Source organism: Sus scrofa, chromosome 11 (assembly GCF_054392235.1).
Source record: "Sus scrofa isolate SSC_HxYL_T2T_F1_AM1 chromosome 11, Sscrofa_HxYL_maternal_Yorkshire_Landrace_v2.0, whole genome shotgun sequence".
Classification (NCBI taxonomy): Eukaryota; Metazoa; Chordata; class Mammalia; order Artiodactyla; family Suidae; genus Sus; species Sus scrofa.
Window position 1 is genome coordinate 2,458,830 of NC_139393.1, and position 14,305 is coordinate 2,473,134.

General features: G+C 54.7%; 1 protein-coding gene across 7 annotated transcripts in view; it reads left to right on the top strand.

Annotated features, from left to right (window-relative positions):
• LOC110255791 (uncharacterized) overlaps positions 1-14,305 on the top strand; it is a 266,124-nt gene that overhangs the window by 178,491 nt on the left and 73,328 nt on the right. For 6 of the 7 annotated variants that reach the window (XR_014818936.1, XR_014818937.1, XR_014818935.1 and 3 more), the window contains one exon: positions 10,142-10,291. Coding sequence is in view for 1 of the 7 variants with exons in the window: in XM_084981232.1 (XP_084837358.1) it covers positions 10,174-10,291 (118 nt within the window). In the remaining 6 variants the exon portion in view is untranslated. Of the gene's footprint in view, positions 1-2,214; positions 2,848-10,141; positions 10,292-14,305 lie in introns of all 7 variants that reach the window. The other variant, XM_084981235.1, reaches the window with a different exon arrangement.

The following is a 14,305-nucleotide window of genomic DNA, read 5'->3' on the forward strand; positions in this document are numbered from 1 at the left end:
GCCGGATCCTTAACCCACTGAGCAAGGCCGGGGATCGAACCTGCAACCTCATGGCTCCTGGTCGCATTTGTTTCCACTGTGCCATGACGGGAACTCCCTGGTGGTGTTTCTAATTAGAGAAAGAATGTACGTTTATCCAAGGCAAACTCAGATTGCCATTAATTTGCTGATTTACAGGTTGATTAAACGCAAAAAAATGGATAAAAGCAACTGCAAACTGTTTGGGAAAGCATCCTTTGTCCTTTCCACAAGATTTTGATTTTGGTTATTATTAACATCTGAACGTTTCAATCTGGATCATGTATTTTAACAAACCGTTTAAATTAAGTACATTTTAAATTTATTTTTTGTTTTTAAGAAACATTTATTCCTCACCAGTGATAAGCTTGGTGATGAAATGGATTTATATGCACTGACCCCATAGTTTGCTGTTGGTGGATCTTCGGTCTCTTAGACATTTTTTATTAGCGTGGAGTGGATGTGTGGTGTTGTGCCAGCTTCCGCTGTTGCGCAAGGTGCCCAGTCAGAAGCACATGTTTTAAACTCTAAGTTCGTTTTGCTCATTATGGTCACGGTGAGAAAGCAGCCTGGTTATGATCCGTCGTCAGCATCTCATTCATTTAAACACACAAGCAGGGAGTTCTCTTGTGGTGCAACGGAAATAAATCCAACTAGGAACCACGAGGTTGCAGGTTCGAGCCCTGGCCTTGCTCAGTGGGTTAAGGATCCGGAGTTGCTGTGGCGGTGGTGTAGGTCGGTAGCTACAGCTCCGATTGGACCCGTAGGCTGGGAACCTCCATATGCCTCGGATATGGCCCTAAACACACAAACACACACACACACACACGTGTACCTGGGGAAGAGGCTCCTCCCTCCCTTTGCTTACCCCTCGCACCCTGCAGTGGCACTCCTGCCGGTGGGTGCGGCCTTGCCCCGGGAAGACGCCCCAGGCGGGTGCCCGCTTTCGGCTTTTCAGAGGTAGCGCTCCACGCCAGGCGGGTGCCCGCTTTCGGCTTTTCAGAGGTAGCGCTCCACGCCACCTCCCTGTCCAGGTTTGCTTTCTGTGATGGTCCGTGTCAGTCGGGTGCCTCTGGATGGATCGTCAGAGCCGGAGCCTCAAATCTATTTCACTTTAGGGAAAAGAGGATACAGTGATGCTCTCATTCCCCGGAGGCGTCCCGAGTGAAGTTAGATTTTTTTGGTAAAGTTTGGATGGAGTTTTTTTTTAAAAAGAGAGGGCCTTCAATTCTGATAAATGAAAAGTACACCAAATCTGTACAAATGGCTGATGGAACCCTTCACACCCTAGCTGACTTAATCTGGGGAGTTGGTCTTTCAGAAAAGAGAAGGCGGGGCAGAGGGGGCACACAGCGAGCTGGCTCTTGGGGGAATCATTTTATATTGTGGGCTTTTTATTTAAAAACACAAGAATTTTTTAAAGGCCAGAATGCAGCTCCTGACTTGCTTATCCGTCTCTGTGGTCATGTTGTAAAGTAGACACGCTTGCCCCTGTTAGGCATCCTTTTATTCAATACACATTTTTGACATGACTTGCTGGAGGTTCTCTGGGACATGCGGGTCCCCGTGCTGGGCGGCCAGGCCCCCGTCCTCAGGTGGCCTCTGTGCCCTGGCCAGGCTGGGCTGTGTCCCAGAGCAGAAGTGCCCCATTCAACCCGCCTGCAGGGTGCAGGCTCCCGGACTGATGGCTGGGGGTCAGAGGGGAGCCCATCCAGGCAGGATCTTTGGGCTGACTTCCGATGAGTGAGTTCCAGGCAGAGGGAAGGGCTCATGCCAAGGCACTGAGGGGAGGCGCGAGTGGGGGGAACAGGGAACAGAAGCCCAGTCTGTCAGGCCAGGTGAGGGGATGGGGGGCTGGGGGACCTGGGACCTGTGAGGGGCCCTCCAGAGATACCTGCGGCCTGTGCTCCCAGGGTCCTCGGTCTGCAGACCAGCCCCTGCCAGCTGCCCCAGGGCCCAGGGCCACTGAGGTGGACACACCCCAGACCCACGTGGAGGGCTCCGCACCTCCTCCAAACCTGGTGTCGGAGCTCAGCGCCTGGTCACTGGCTCCAGAACCTTGTACCCGCATCACAGGAATGCCGAGCGAACAGCAGCCCCACGGTTTCTGGTCCAGGGCCCCGGGGTTTGCACACGGCTTAAGGTGGGTGCCAGTTCGGTCACTTTGGGGCCCTCATGGTTCTTTCTGCAAACCAGGTGTTTGGAGTTGGCCCACACTGTGTAGTCGGAGCTGGACAGAGTCCTGGAAGAATGCACATCTCCTTTCGGGAGGCAGAAAAATGAAAAGCCGGAGTGGACATGGCTGTGTAAGAGCGAATTTGTGAAAAACATCAAGAACCAACTCAGAGCGGCAGGTCCTTTTGCGTCTTTTCCTTTGTGGAGCAGTTGGGCACCTCGCAGAGCTCTGTTTAGTAACTGTTTGCATCGGGCCAGTTGTTTGAAATGAGGGCTTGGGTTGGTTTCCAGCGGAGATGACAGTTTGCTGGAGAATTCGTGCGACAGCCTCTTTCAGATGGAAGCACCTCAGAGACGGCCCGGTGTGACGGTCCTCCTGTCCTGTGAAGAAGAGAGAAACCCAGCACGGTCGCTGGCCCTCCGGGATCGCCTGCGAGGCGTAGTCAGTACGTCCGCGCGACTCCCTGTGCGAGTGGAGGTCTCGCAGTTCAGAAGAATGTTTCTCTCCCCGCCCTGGCTTCAGCGCTTGTGCACGTCATCGGCCTGTGGTCTGCAGGCGTGCGTTTCCAGGTGTCGGAAGAGGGCTGCACGCCTTGCGTGTGGGATGAGACGGTCCACAGCATCTCTCTCGACTTTTCTGACCCGCACATTCTGGTGAGGTTGGCAGTATCTCTGTCCCCCAGACTGGAACTCCCCAGAGCAGGCAGAGGGCAGGCCCTTTCTCTTTTAGACTTCGTGCTTTCATCGAAATTTTTTTTCTGATTTATTTTTATTTTTTTTAATTATTGACATATGGTAGATTGACAACGATGTCTTAATTTTTACTGTACATCGTAATGTTCTTTGATTCAAACCCAAGTACCTGGAGCTCCAGGGGCGCAGTTGGTTAGTGTGTGGTACGTAGACACACCTAGGTATGCTTCGCAGGGCTCTGCTCGTACATTTACCGTATTTCCCTCTGCTTTGTGCTGTCTGGTTAGCCATCACTGATTCTCTGGAAGTCTGGGCTGCAGCGTGACGTGGTTGTCACAGATGGGAAAAATGTGATGACAAACCATTAAGTGGGGCTAAGATGCAGTTTACCTGGACAGGTAAACAGTAATCTGGAGGGCAGGTGGAAAGAGCATGCACCTGGGAGCAGACCCACCTGGGTCTGAACCCTGGCTGTTATCAGTGCACCGATCTAGGTCTCGGTTACTCAACTGTAAAATACTAAAAATACTAATACGCAGTACTAAAGCTGCTGCTGTGCTTGTGAGGATTGGTGATACACCCCGAGTGACTCACGTGATTCCTGTCTGTCTAGCACCAGGCCCTTAATCAGTGGCAGTTACTGTTACTCTTAGTGATACTGCTAATGATGGGTATTGGGCAGACCCCGTATCTTCACCAGCAGAGCTGTCAGCTTCAGATGGTGGATTAACATACGCATGGTAGCAAAGTAACCTGGGGCCCAGGCTGGACTTCCAAGGAGACCTGAGTCGGAGAGCCGCTGAAATGAAAGCAGGCAACACTGGGGACCAACAGATGAGACTTGAAGAGGGTGCACCCTGGCTGGACGCGTGGATGGGCTTCTAGCAGATGATACTGTGGGGCGAGTGGGTGGCCTCATGAGGCCCCGTGCCCCGGCTCTCCATGTGTCCGCGCAGAGCTGAGTGGGCGCTGGCTGGTGCCGACACCCAGGCGAGTCCCCTGGGTGGGAGTATGGCTCTTCTGGTGCTGAGACCTGACGACTCTCCGGCAGGGTTGTTGTGGCAGTTGGGCAGTGGAAGGGCGGGGAGAACTCTGGGAGCAAGGTCAGGAAGATTGTCTTAAGAGCGTGCGTTTCCTCTTCCAGAACATTCGGTTCTCGTGAGTGCAAATAATCGCCGAGGCTCGTTTGTTTACTTCATTTTTATTTTTCATCCACACCCACAGCGTATGAAATTTCCCAGGCCAGGGGGTCAGACCCTAGCCACAGCTGTGGCAATGCCAGATCCTGAGCTGCAACTCCCAGGCACGTGTCTTGTGCAGCTTCGGTCCACACATTCTGTGGAGTGGGTGAGGGCACGGAGGTCATCCCGTCTGGCGTAATCAGAAGGCGAGAGGTGTCCTTCTAATTCTCTTCGAGAGCAGGTTTGCTAGCCACCGATCCAGCATAATTAGCTTTTTTGCCAATCAGGTGCCATCCGAAAACTAGAACACCTCTAGCCTTCAGATTGTGTTGTTTCTAAATATATTAGGTGCAGCAGGGCGCGGTGAGGCCACAGAAGGTCCCTGACAGCTGTGTAGACGCCAGCACTGTCCTGTCGTTGTGGCAAGGGAGTGCTCACGACGGTTCGTGTTACTGTGCTTCCCTTGCCGCCTTCTGCCCACGGCTGGACCTGGTTTCCCAGCCCCCTGGCCGGTAGGGGTGGCCCTGAGACTAGGGAACGCGTGCGAGCCGCTTCCGGGCAAGGTGCTCAGAAGCCTGCGAGGCTCCCTCCTTTCTCGCTCTGCTTGTCTCTGGAGACCTGGAGGAGGCACAGCTGTGCCGTGGAGAGAGGGTGGAGCCAGGCTTGGTGGCATCCTTTAGAGTCCTCCACTGACCCGCACGGGATTGTCGTACGGGGAGAAGTACACGTGAATCACATGCAGCCGCTGCAAGCCCGAGCTTGTTCGTCATGGCGCACGGAGAACCCTGAGCGGGACCCTAATCAATCCCGTTTTTATTCCTTTTACGTGCGGAAGCATCCCGTGAAGCTTGCCAGCCGTCCTTTTCAACCTTAGACAACTATGTTCATCATGTCCCGTAATCTTAGCTGAACGTTCAGAAAAGTAAACACCACTGTACAATTTTGTTGTAATTATTCAGTGTAGTTACACTAAAAAATAGCCTGTGTACGTGTTTCTCCTACCCTTAAATACCCATCCGTTAATACCATTTTACATAACTTTTCCTGGGTCAACTCTTGGAACCTCCTAGTAAATCTTTGTTTTTCTAGGTATTCATGGAGTATTTGTTAAATCATTCATTCCGTAACATTTTCAGTGATCAAGAGAACTGATAACATACTTGCCATTCCCTTTTTTGAAAAATTGGGTATCTCTGAGTTTTCTGAAATCTTTCTGGGGTCTCTTGGTGTTCTCATCTGCCTCTTGCTTCAGCCATGCCCCTTAAATCTTTGGGGAAAGGGCTGCCCTAGTCTTGAGAGTTGACTAAACCTGGTAAGTAACCTCTTACTCATTCTTCACACGTTCCTTAAACGTCCTCTCTCTTCTGACGGTTTTCAGTACAGCAGACCCAGCTTCAGCCTGTGCACACCGGGAGTTCACGCAGCCTGACGCACGCCTGCGTCTCAGGCGCTGCCGTGTCTCTGTTCAGGACCTTCCTAGGGAGAAATGGAAACGCCCCACCACCGTCTCTCTCTGGTTTGTCTTCCTTCTAGATTTCCATAGCTGTTTTCCATTCTATGAAATTACCAAGTTTAGACGGGTGGGTGAATGAATGAATATGTATTTTCTCAATGATCTGCACCATTTTTATTCCTCCAAGAAACTTACAAAGGGAAAAAAACAAACAAACCTCAATAAACATGTATAAAATGGCTTTGAGATGATTTCTCAGAAGTTGCCAAAAGCTTTCCTAGCATTGGCTTTGCTAAGCAACAGGGTGTGAATTCACACATAGGCAGGAATGGCACTGCCCCGCTTGTTCAGAACCGCTTTGAGATGTTACCGGATACCTATCAGCACTTGAGAAAAGTCTCGCTGAGGAAGCCTGGTTAGATTTAGGGGCATCTGCTCCGTGACGGCTGGATCCTCTGGTTGAACGTGGCTGTGTGGAGCCTTCTGGTACCACACACCCTGGTCAAAAGCAACAATTGCAGTTTCTTCTGTTTGCCCCTGGCACGTCAGTGAGAGGAGATGGGGTGCCAGGTTTGACCTTCAAAAGTGTGGAGCTTATGAAAAATCAGCTTCAAGGTCACAAGTTTCACAGGATGGAACCGTCTAACCTACAGGGCAGTGAAGGAGCAAGGAGGGCAGGGTGTGGGTGAGAGAGGTCTGAGCTTCCGAAGGCCCCCAGCCCGAGTAAATGACTAGGTGGCAAACTGAGAGACTCTGAAGAAACACGGGACGTGGGGTCTGCCCGTGGTGAACGTCCTTCCGAACCCACATGATATGATCAGAATCCCTGCCTGCCTTTGGGGACAGTCTGAGGATCCAATGAGATAATAAGTATAGAATCACTTTGAGATCTTTGAATTTTAAGCAAATGAAATCACTGCTTTCCTCTCCCTCATAGAGGGAACTGAGCACATAAATGGAGGTTTCATCTTCCTAGAGTTGTTCCTTCAAGAGAGAGGCTTGGGGCTCCACGACTCCCTTTATCAGGTCCCTCCCTCCCCTCGAAGGAGGAGCGTTTGTCAGATTTGTCCGGCCAGACATCTGGGTGGATAATCATCGGAGCCCCATAGTTTGAATTCCCACCAACATTGACAGGATCAATTTTTCAAGTTTTCCTAACATCCAAACGTGTCCATGGTAATTCGAAATCATGTTGGCAAGTCCTGCCTCCCTCCGGCCCTCCAGAGTCTTAGGATGGACTTCCATCCGCGGATGCAGCTGGTCATCACTATGTGCCCTGAGGGTCCTTGCCCGGCAGGGCGGACACCTCAATAGGATTAAGATCATAGGTTCCGTTTTCATAGTGAGAGTGATTTTTTGCTGCTTGATGATTAGGGTCTAGAACTGCAGCTCAACCACTTGTCTGGTTTGCAGGCTCATGCCTCTGCAAAGATCCATCCTTTTGGCCCAGGAGAAAGAGGGGAGAATTCAGTCATTCCTTCAGCCAATATGCATTAAGCATGATGGTCAGTCATTCCTTTAGGCAATAAGCATTGAGCATGATGAAGTCAGTCACTCCTTCAGCCAATATGCATTGAGCACAATGAAGTCAGTCATTCCTTCAGCCAATAGGCATTGAGCACGATGAAGTCAGTCATTCCTTCAGCCAATAGGCATTGAGCACGATGAAGTCAGTCACTCCTTCGGCCAATAGGCATTGAGCACGATGAAGTCAGTCACTCCTTCAGCCAATAGGCATTGAGCACGATGAGTCAGTCATTCCTTCAGCCAATAGGCAGTGAGCATGATGAAGTCAGTCATTCCCTCAGCCAGTAGGCATTGAGCATGATGCTCTGCAGTGCCAGGTCCCGCCCTTCCTCTGACTTAGAGGTGTAGGTGGCCTCAGGCACTCTCCAGGGAAACCCTGGTTGTGGAGGGAAAATGCATGACCCGGGATATAGCCATTAACTGTATTCGAAAAATAAAGTCATCGGTATTATTTTCACATGTAAAAATCCACGTATCATTAGTTTTACCTTCATTATTACTCCCCAGCCCTGGCTTTGTTTCTCGCTGCTCGTAGCCCTGGAACTACTCCTGTAAAGAGGAAGATGTCTGTGCTGCTCAGGCAAAGAGCCGTCACCGTTTAGCTCACTGTCACTATTGCCCATCATTTCTCTTTTTAAAAGAAAAATCTGCTCTCGCTGGGTGCTGTTTCGTTGTTGTCGTCTTCAGCCGAGCTTGGCTGTGTTGAAACAATGCCAGGCCGACAGAGTCCGATGTCACACCTGCAGACGGAGCGTGTCGCATGGCGTGTCGTCCCGAGCGCTGCACGTGTCTCTCCGCTTCATCTCAGGTAACACTGTAATTGACTCTTGGAGGCTTCAGACTACGTGGCCTTGGCCAGATGAAAGTGTTTTCAGCCAACACATCAAACTCAATGTATTTTACAATGCCAGTGGGACTGTTTTGTTAAGAAAGTTTAACATAATTAAATCTATCAATGGCATTTCATATAAAAAGTACCTGTCCAGAAAGGTAGGCTTATAAACATTTGGCCGTCAATGAAGAAGACGCCCCAGAGTTTTGTGCTGGAAACCAAAGAACAGCGAAAGGCGCTCAGTGTGCCCTGGGACTTGAATGAGGGTTCGCAGGGGGAGGAGCAATGGGGTCTTTTGTTTCCCCCAAAAATCACGGTCATGAAAGTACGAGTTTAGAGTTGGAGGTCACTTTGGGCAAAGGTGAAAACCCTCCCAACAATTCCGACGCTCTCCCGGCAGTGATCTCGGAACACTGGAAATCTTGTGTGGCTATTTCAACACCTGCTCACCCCATCTTTTCTCATTTTCACCTTTGTGCTTTGCTCCCTGATGGGCTCCTGGCGGGGGGAGGGGGGGTCGCCATCACCCGCTCCCGCTTACATCCGCCGGCTGGACAGCAGCTGCTCCGCTCTGTGCAGAGAACCGCGGCGAGTGCTCGGGTGACTGGTGGGGGCGCGGAGGGGATGGTCCCCTTCCCTTTCTTCTGCACCACCTTCTTCGGAGTCTCGGAGGGCTTTCCACTGGCTCCCAGGTGTCTATGGATTTACCGCGGCCTTCATAGATGATGATAGACTTTGCCTCTTTTCCTCCAGGAGGACTCCGAGCCAGCAGTTCAGGAATTAGGCTCGACGTCGTTCACGGGGAGTCACAATAATTTTCCTGTAGTTTTACGCCACGGACGGGTCGAGGGTTGTGCGGCCCCCCCAGTCCTCAGTCCCCAAGGCCTGAAGTGGTGAGGTCTTCGCGGAGCTCTTGGCACTTTCCCTGAAGGCTGTGGGGTGTCAATCCTGGTTTTCCGGTCAGGTTCCAGCGAAGGCAATGCCTTTCTGACTTGTTCCACTTCCCCTGCCGTCGTGTCGGACACGATGCTCTCCTCCCTCTCTCCTGCGTGGTTCTGCCGAGCGGCTTGTGGGCTGGGAGCTGTGCCAGCCTCCTTTTTAACAGGTGAAAAGCGCTTCTAAGCCCTCGGGCGCTGCGGGGCTGGGCTCCGTCACCGATCGGCCTTGGGTCTGGCAGTTGGGGACCTCCCGTGGTCTGGTCTCCCGCCGGCCTGCTCCCCCCGCCCCGTGATGTGCCTAGGCGGCATGTCTTTGGCTGAGCTCAGCCCACTGATGACCCCCAGTCTGGTGGGGGTGCACCCCCGCTGACCAGGACGCCGGGGACGCGCAGAGATGGGGCGCCAGGCGTCTGGGGCTCCGCGGTACCTGACTGCGTGGCGGAAGGCGGGCAGGCTCGTGCCAAGGTCACGGTGAGGACACCCAGGCCCCGGCTCTTTCTGTGTTCAACAGGCCGTCTTGGCGCTGGCCCTGTTGGCGGGACTGCCCGCCTGGGGGCTCCTGCCACCCCCTTCAGGCCTTTATCTCCGGGTGTCACTGTCACAGCAGCCCCGTACCTCACTGTCGTCAGTGGGCTCAGATTCTAGGCAGTGGCATCGGCAGGCATTTGCAGCACCTGTTTGTGTATGAAGACTGGTCAGCTGACTTTAGCGGTGGATGTAAAAGCCTCTTTTTTTGTGGCCGAAACCGCGTCGTTTCAGCCCTTTCCTGCCGTGATCTGCCTCCCCTCTGGGCGTGGGCGGCATGACTCTGGTCCCTCCTCCTCCGCCTTGGTCCAGGCTCACACAGGCCCTTCCTCTTCGTCTCCTCCTACACAGCTTGGACCAGGTTGCAGCATTTAACGGACTTTTCTAGGTTTCCAGAGTAATAGACTGATGTCTACAGTGAGGGATGCACAGCTCGTTCCTCTCACACCCTCGGGTGTCCGCCCCTCGCAAAGGTCTCTGCAGGCCGAGCGCCAAGCCTGCCTCCTGTTTGCAGAGTCTACCTCGCCACCCCCCGCCCTGCCCGGCATGCGCATGTCAGGTTGCATTCCAACCTGGGGTTCGGGGCTGCCATCCAGCCTAAAGCGCCCCCAGGAGGGCGGGTACTGAAGTGGCTGAGCCCCCCGAAGGAGAAGTGACGCTACCTTCCCAGGCCCAGGGGACAAGCCACCCCAGGGCCCAGGCCATCCCCTCACGGCGCTGGGGTTTAATATTCCCAGGCTCACAGAGGAGATGGTGGGGAATCAGCGTTTGACCACCTTCTCCTAAACTCTGCTTGCAGACTCGGGATTGGAACCTACGAAGGCTTCCCAAATGCTGACCCAGCCCTGCACCAAGCCGGCCCTGCACCAAGCCGGCTGCCAGAACCTCCCAGGAGCCGGTTTCGATAGAGAGGCGTCGCTGTGCCGCAGAAGAACCAGCACAGTTTTGGGTGAGTCTGAAAGCCTTGAACTTCATTTGTAGTAACCAGCTCTCTGGTGCACGCCGGCCACGCTGCTCTCAGACGCCCTCAGTCTGTCCCCTTGGGCTCCCTCCCTCCGGACAAACAAGTGATGAGATGAGAGCAGCACGTCTGAAGGTCCAGTGCAAGTCAGTGCCCGGGAGACAGTGTTTCGGAGACTGGCTGCACGACTGTCCTTCCCTCAGCCAGGACGGCCCCCAGGTTTGAAGGGCGTGTCCCCGTCCGTGACTGCTTACCGAGGGACCCTCTGTGACCGGCTTTCTGGGGGAGGTCAGAGGCAAATGACCCCACCCAAGGCTGTCTACGAGGGAGACCAAGCTGCATGTAGACAGTTCCAGGCTAATAAAAACTGATCATAAATTCCAAGTTATGGCCACGGATCCTCGGCGGGGACCAGAACCGGGGAGAAGTGGCAAACGGCAGGCAGAGAGCTGGGGACGGTGTCCCATGGTGTAAAGCATTAAGCCTGGAAGTGGGAGTCGGGTTTGGAAAGTCGCCTGGCAGGGAGGGTCGCGGGATGAGGATGAGGAGGGCGCCGGAGGCGTTGAGATGCTGCGTGGTGGGCACTCGATTCCAGGGCACTGGGGCTCCTTGGAGATGAACAGACACTCTCAGGGCTTCTCGTGGATGACGCCCTGGACGCTTGTGGGAGGGCGAGGCCAGGACGGGAGGCTGAGCCGTGCGGGAGGCTGCCGGCCTGGAGGTGGCAGGTCAGGGGCAGAGGGTGGGCTGGGCGGGTGAGGGAGGTGGCACGGCAGCCACAGAGGACTCGACCCAGGAGGCCCCCTGGCCTCCCTACGCTTAGGGCCCGGCAACACGTCACTCCTCCCCGCCGTGGGTCAGGCCGGTTTGGGAAGCGAAACACTTACTTTATTCTCCCTTGAAAACAAACTCTACATCATGGATCTGCCGCTAAAAAATGTTTGTGCTAAATTCCTGCTTCCAAGCCAGTGCCTGTGACTCAGATGGTGTGCATTTCAAAATTCTCTCAACATAATTTCACATAAAAAAGAAACATCTTACGTTGGGCCAACTCTGCTAAAACCAACTGCCTTGTATCAGTAGTACATAGCTGGATTGATTCATGGCACACAGCTTCAAAGACCTGGATAAGCATCTTTGTTTGCAAATTCCTTATTAACGTGGAGATAAATGTTACCATAAATTGAACTTTCATATTATGAGCTAAATTTGGGGGCGTTCAAGTTCATTTCCAGAATATTCGACAGCATGACTGTACGGGCAGCACGGCTCTTTCCCAGTTGGACGCAGTTGGGGGTTTTTTTTCTCCTTTTTCTTTAAGCGAGATGATAAACACTTAACAAGAAGATGGAGCTTGTGGAGAGGGGCCAGCAGAGAATGGCATCCTACGGATGGAATTCCACTTCAGACGCTGTGCTGGAGAGAAGCCCTCCTCGCGGGCTCCTCTGCCTTCTGATGATGCCGTTAAAACTGTGAAAACAGAGAAAGCCAAGTGTGTGGTCTTTGGCAATTTCGTAATCGTCTGTGCAGGAGACGGAGGGGTGGTTTGCTGGAAAAAGTGATAAGCTCTCTCTTTACGGTGACAGAAAACAGTTGCAGTTCAAGGATGCCAAGGGTCCCGCGGCCCCCCTTCGGCAGCCCGTGAGGCGACTGCCCCGTCCAGGTGCTGCTCTGGATGAAGGCCTTGGGAAGCGCCCCCCAGAGACGTCCTGAGGCCAGGGCTGCTGTCAGCCGGAAAAACGTGTAGAAATTAGCACGAGCAGGCTCAGAGGACCAGGCGCAGGGTTCTCCTTGCGGGGAACCTGCCGCGGGTTTCCTAGAGCGCCTGCGAAGCCTCCGCCTTCGACCAGCAGGTGCGAGGTCTGCCCCGGGTTTCTCTAACAGAGCTGGAGGGACCCTCTGCAGACTCGTTACTATTACTGGTGTCGTTGGGGTTTCCCCGGGAAGTGTCAGGCCGGCTAAAGCGGAGGCCCCTCTCCGAGGGCCGGCTTAGAACGACACAGCTCTTGAGGAAGTGGTCGTGCTTACAGTATGCCAGGCGAGCGCTCCCGCCTTTCAAACAGGTTTTCCCGAGGTGGGTTTTTCTCATGTCACGGGGGTAGCTCCTTGTACGCAGCAGGGCCTCTGTTTGTGGGAGGGTGCGTAGCAGACACCTGCAGGGAGCGGATGGCTGGTCAGCGTGTCTGCTGGGTCAGTTCAAGGCTCCTTTCTGAGCACAGCGCCAGGCCCCGGTCGCCCCCTGCAGAAAAGACCAGCCAGTCCCGAGAGCCCACAGCCTGGGGGGGCGCAGACGTTAGCAGAGAGCGGGGTCCGTGCCCCGGGCGGCGTGGAGCGGAGTCCTGCATGAGGTGCCCTGGGTGGCTGGGCATCTGGGGCACGCGGTTTGACTGCATCAGGCCACCTCCCATGACGCGGGAGGCAAGTGGCGCAGGCGTCTCCAGCTGCCCCGACTGTCCCGCTCTGTGTCCCCGCACCGCAGGCCCCGCCTGCCTGACAAGACCTTTCCCGCTGCAGAATTTCCAGCCATTTGTCCCGCGTTCCCGAAGCGCAGTGGCCTGTCCAACCTGGGCCTCCAATCCTGACTCTTCGGAGACCCTCCAGGCTGAAAGATTTCCTGAAAGTGAATTGCGCCGAAACTGACCGCAGCTGCCGCCACGTGAGGCCTGCTTTGTCCCCGGCTTCTGGGTTGCTGCTGGTCTGACTCTGGAGGCGAATTCTTCACCAGCCCTGGGAAATTGCCAACAGGTCCCACCCATCCGCCCGAGCCTCCTGAGGCCCATCACGCTTCTCCACCTGGGGTTTGGGGTTCTCTGGCTGACGAACAAGGAAAGCCCCCTCCCCAGGAAGCTGGCTCAGAGAGTCAGTCCCTTGCGAGGTCACCCAGGGGTCGGGAGCCTTGCGTCTGAGGTCCGCAAGCCCGTGGCTGCGCCTCAGCAGAAGTGGTGGTGGTGGAGCTGAGGCTGGGCACCCAGGCTGGGGAGGGAGGTGGTTGTCGCTGCCTCCTGACTGTGCAGTGAGTGGGACGAGGTGACCGCCCTGGGGGTGGAGGATGGTGGCGCTTGGCTGTGGCATCACCAGACCGGCACGTGGGGGCAGGAAGGAGCCGCCCATCAGGATGCCCTGGAAGCGTTCCCATTTCAGATTCTTCTGCTTCCAGCTGGGGAGCCGGCAGCTTCCTCCTCGATCCTGGCCAGGCCTCCTTGATGCTGGTGGGGCTGTGATGGTGTTTGGTGGTTGAGGCCCTGAGTTTTTCTCGCTGGCTTGGCTGGACTCTGGCCACTTTCACAGTGGCGGCCGTGCTCCTTAAGCTGCGGCCCCCAGCTATCAGGTCTCTCCGTGCCCTTGTGTGACCCCCAGTGCCAGTGGGGTCCCGCCCTTGCCCGGCCCTGGCGTTCCGGATCCAGGCCAGGGGTGAAAGAAAGGAAGGGCAGGTCAGCCTGGCTGCTTCTCCCCCAGGGCATCCACTGAGCGAGGAGGCGCCGAAAATAAACATCAAAGGAAACATTCAAAGCCAGGGGTGGTTCCGAGAGGCTGGATGTGCCGCGGGCACGTGTGCAATGAGAAGGGGCGTCTGTGCCACGTGCCTGGGGAGGGCGCTGGTTTATGGGTGATGCCAGCGCACACAGCAGAGCTTTCCTTTGGAGTCACTGGTTTAAGGTGACTCTTGACTGTCTCGTCCTGTTGGTGCCACCGCATGCCCATCCACGCTGCAGGGCTCGGAGGACCTCCTGTGAGGCCAAGGGTGCAGAGCACACGGCACAGCAGGGAGCTTGTGGCGGCTGAGCTCCGTGGGGCCGGAGTGAAGCCCAAGCCTGTGGCTCGCAGCGTTCATTGCAGGTGTCCTCCTGCTGTCACCCTGGCTGTGGCCGGGTGTCTTGCTGTTCAGTGGTATCATTTTAAACGTCTGGTGACGGAGAATTTTCAAGGATTCCCCACACTAAACAGAGTGGCTAAGGGGCCCTAGACCCATCCCTGAGCTTTATGGTCAGGAATGAACTAGTG